Genomic DNA, 4,020 nt, shown 5'->3' with positions numbered 1-4,020 from the left:
GGGAGGCCCGGCTGTAGCCTGTAGGGCTAGCCTGCTTGCTTGCCGATCGATCTTTTCTTATGGGTTTGATCATTTGTTTTATTAGAATGGGTTTATCAGTTTGTATTGGCGTATTCTTGGCTGTAATGCAAGGAACCTACAGGTCACGTCCTGTATGTTGAGCTAAAGCAAGTTAGCAGACACTCGTTGGAGACCTTTAGCCGAGATAGGTGCTGCTGAGCTAAGGCATAAAGTATATGTATGTGTGTGACCTTTAACACGGAGAAGTGAGCAAGTTAAAGCAAGTTGGTGTAGGGCCACCTACGTTCATGGCCTTTTTCAGACTTACCCGGCACACCACAAAGAACATAGAAATAACTGGTGCGGTCAGAAATAACAGAGGTGAGAGTGAGCTAAATGGTCATCGATACGCACGAAGACGCCAGCCTATAGAGTAAGTGCACCTGATATTTCTGTGGGTGAGGAAATTAAGTTTGGACATGGAAGGTGGGCACGTAGTGCTCATGCTCTGTCAAAAGGACAGTCCACCATGTTAGTGCAGTTCCGTTCATTTGTTGTTTAGCTTGTCCTGGTTAGTGCTTAAGTAAACTCGAAGTTAGCTCCTATAGTCTTTAGCTTTCGCTCTAGTTTCTACTATGTTCTTCACCTCCCACTCAAGATTTAAGAAACCTGAACCATCGGACTCTCTTGGCATGCCAGAGACAAGGCTGGTCCTTGGACTCTTATCACCAGGTTATCAAGGAAGGGTGTGAGTGTGTTAATTGAGAAACCTTTATCATATATAAAACCATGTGTACTGCTAGAACAATATTAGGGTTTTGTAATTGATTGATTGTTTGATTACTATTCCATTTGTCTCAATAAAAGTCTTTAAGGCTACATTTTGTTCTCAGTGTGAGTGTCCTTGTCATACATCCTGAGGGTCCTTGCAAACTCTGTGTAGCCTGATTCTGGGACAAGAACCTTATTCTCTTCTGAGCAGATTAATTGATGAGCCTATAATCCATGTTATCTAAACAATATTATTAATCTCCTAAAATCCGGCAACACTGCTGGGCCATGCTCCGGTCCCACATTCTGGCCTGCAGGCTGAGCCCTGCAGCTGCACGTGCTCTGTTGGGCCACCCCCCACCAGGATCAGCCTTCGCTTGCGGCTTAGGCTCCAACTCAGTTCCCTGACACCTGGGCACAGGCCTCAGGCTGCCCGCCCGGCCTCCCTGACAGCCTGCAGGCACCTGGGCAACCTGAGCCGGGCAAAGCTGGGGCACAGTCACAGGGTGGGGACATGGAGGCTCTCATCCAATATGGCAGCCTCTTGAGGCCTTGGTCAGGCTGCCCTCATCAAAGATGGTCGGATGCCCTTATCCAAGATGGCTGCCCCTCTAGGCCTTAGGCGGTCTGCCCTCATCCAAGATGGCCACTCCTTCAGCCCTTAGGGTATCTGCCTTCATCCAAGATGGATGCCCCTTGAAGCACTAGTTGGTCTGCCCTCATCCAAGATGGCCACTCCTTCAGCCCTTAGGGCATCTGCCTTCATCCAAGATGGATGCCCCTTGAAGCACTACTTGGTCTGCCCTCATCCAAGATCTGTCTTACTCAGTCTGCTCTCATCAAAGATGGCCACTGCGAACCACTCTCATCCAAGATGGCTGCCTTCTGAGTAGTAGAGCTAGACTGACAGTAGACACTCATTAGTAGCAACATATTGGTACCCTTTTGCTATGTTGCTCCTAAGAGGCTGTTGCTGTTATGGGGAGTGTCATCTGACCAAAGGCAGCCTGCTTTTTCTGATATGTCAAGCCGCGACAGTACAACAATCTAGAATTGTAACAATACAGGGTATGTTTACTATTATGGCTACAGTATTGCATTAGTGCACATACTGTACATTTTAAACACGTGCTCTGATCCGCATTTGTAGCCTACGACCAGAAAGCAGCATTCATTGAGTAACAGTTATAAAAGTATCAACTTTTATGTTTATGTTTTAAGAACAATCAAACATCAACCATGACAACAAACAAACCCTCTTGTAAACCTTTTTTGTACTGGCACTTACTGTAATACTTTGTCCACACTGTAAATCACCCTGGATAAGGGCATCTGCTAAGCTAATAATACTGTAATCACCTACATTAAGGTACTGTTCCACATCAGTGTATTTTATTTACACAGTGAGTATCAACCTGTACACTAAGCATGGAGAAACTCACTCATTTGGGGTGAAAGAACTCTGTTAATTTGCTCTGCTTCTTCTCAGTCACAATTTTGTTCTGAAGGTGGGATTCAATGTCCCAAAGCGACCTGTAGACCCCGTCCCCAAGTCCCTCTAGCTGCGAAAAGTGCCGAAGTGTGTTCAAAGCCTTCAACAGCTCGGAGTTTGTCGGGGATGGAACTTCATCAAAATCATCCTCACTCTCTTGAGTATCCTCTGCATTATGATACGTTTCATCCACACAAGCGCGTTTCTCCGGCCTTGCAGCAGCTGCAGCGCGCAGTAATTCCTCATGGGTTAGCTCTCCGAACGTCAGCAAATCCTCGTCCACAGCCACAGCGGCTACTAAGCCCTCTTTTTCCATGTTGACTGGAAGTGGAACATCGTTCAGGGGGTCGTCAAACTCTGCAATATCCTCGTCTCGCCCACCTTCCTCTGGCACAACAAATTTGCCTTTCCAGAAACAGTTGGAAATTGTTGTCGGCTTTACATCTTGCCAGGCCTCGGCAACAAGATGAACGCAATCTAGCAAGTTCACAGTTTTCAGGACTGTCTGAACGTCTGCGCTGGGGTCCACATCAAGAGCAACATTAATCCGGCTTGCTATTTTTGATCGGTAATGTCCCTTCATGTTCTCAATGACACCTTGAGCCATAGGTTGCATCGAAGACGTAGCGTTAGGGGGTAAGAATTCAAGCTGAATGTTAGTGAGAACCACTCCTTGCGGGTGTACGGAGCAGTTAGCCAGGAAGAGGCATATCTGACGGCTCTGCCAGTAAAGCTGACGATCCCACTTTTTCAACCATTTGATGAAAATCTCACCTGTCATCCAGGCATTCGCTGAACTGACATAATTGAGGGGAAGTTTCCTGAAATCCACCGGAAAGCATCGGGGTCGTTTTGACGTCCCGATCATGACCAGCGGGCGTTTGTCACTCCCATCCATGTTGGCACAGACGAGCACTGTTACCCTGTCCTTTGAAGCTTTCCCTCCTTCTTGCTTTTCATTTCTTTCTCCAAGTCCTCTGTCACAGAGCCCTTTCAGATAAAGCCCTGTTTCGTCAGCATTGTAGATGTCAGCCCGAGAGAACTTTTCAAGGATACGAGGAAGTTTTTCGCACTGCCACTGCTCAGTGGTGGGTTTGTTCGCTGACTGTTTTCCACCCTGCTCTTTTCCGCAAGCAACATTGAAGCGTTTCTTCCATCTGGTAAACCAACCGTCGCTTGCCTTAAAATCATTCAGTCCAAGGGAAGCAGCGAGCTGACGGGCTTTTTCCTTGACCGCGGGTCCAGCCAGCAGCACCCCCTGCGCCCTCTTCTCCTTGAGCCACGTAAAGAGAGCCCGGTCGACAGCAGGGGCTTTTCCTTCCCGCCCGCGCTTACGGCAGCCGTTCGACTGGCCGGCTTCGTAGTCAGCCAACAGCTTTTCCTTCTGCTGCCAGATCCGGCACACGACCGACCGGTGCAACTCCCACTTGGCGGCCACTTGGCTCTGAGTGGCCCCCGGCCGCTGGCACTCGCGGATGATCTGCACTTTCTCCTTCAGCGAGAGACTTCTGGGCATTTTGTCTGGGTTCGCCCCACACCACGCGATGCCAGGGGCGGCGGGGGCGACGTCCCCACGGCACAGATGCGGCCTGTACCCGCCAATGGCCAGGCTGTTGTTACAAAGCGCTGTTGGGGGGAATGGTGCTCACTCGCTGTGGTTGCCCTTACACAAGGCTCTTGCTGCACACAAGCATCACCTGCAGCTTCAACATGGCTGCCCCCTGCCTTGCCCTCATCCAAGATGGCGGCTTCCTTAG

At 49.3% G+C, this 4,020-nt stretch overlaps 1 protein-coding gene across 1 annotated transcript; it reads right to left on the bottom strand.

The window, feature by feature from the left end:
* Positions 1-2,213: 2,213 nt before the first annotated feature.
* Positions 2,214-3,779, bottom strand: LOC112115816 (tigger transposable element-derived protein 4-like). The gene has a single exon (XM_026658183.1). The coding sequence runs from the start codon at positions 3,777-3,779 to the stop codon at positions 2,214-2,216; it is 1,566 nt and encodes a 521-aa protein (XP_026513968.1).
* Positions 3,780-4,020: the final 241 nt, after the last annotated feature.

The sequence above is a fragment of the Terrapene carolina genome, unplaced genomic scaffold (genome assembly GCF_002925995.2).
Source record: "Terrapene carolina triunguis isolate 2854851 unplaced genomic scaffold, T_m_triunguis-2.0 Scaffold405, whole genome shotgun sequence".
NCBI lineage: Eukaryota > Metazoa > Chordata > Testudines > Emydidae > Terrapene > Terrapene triunguis.
The sequence above is the reverse complement of the archived record's forward strand: the minus strand, read 5'-3'. Positions and strand labels throughout refer to the sequence as shown.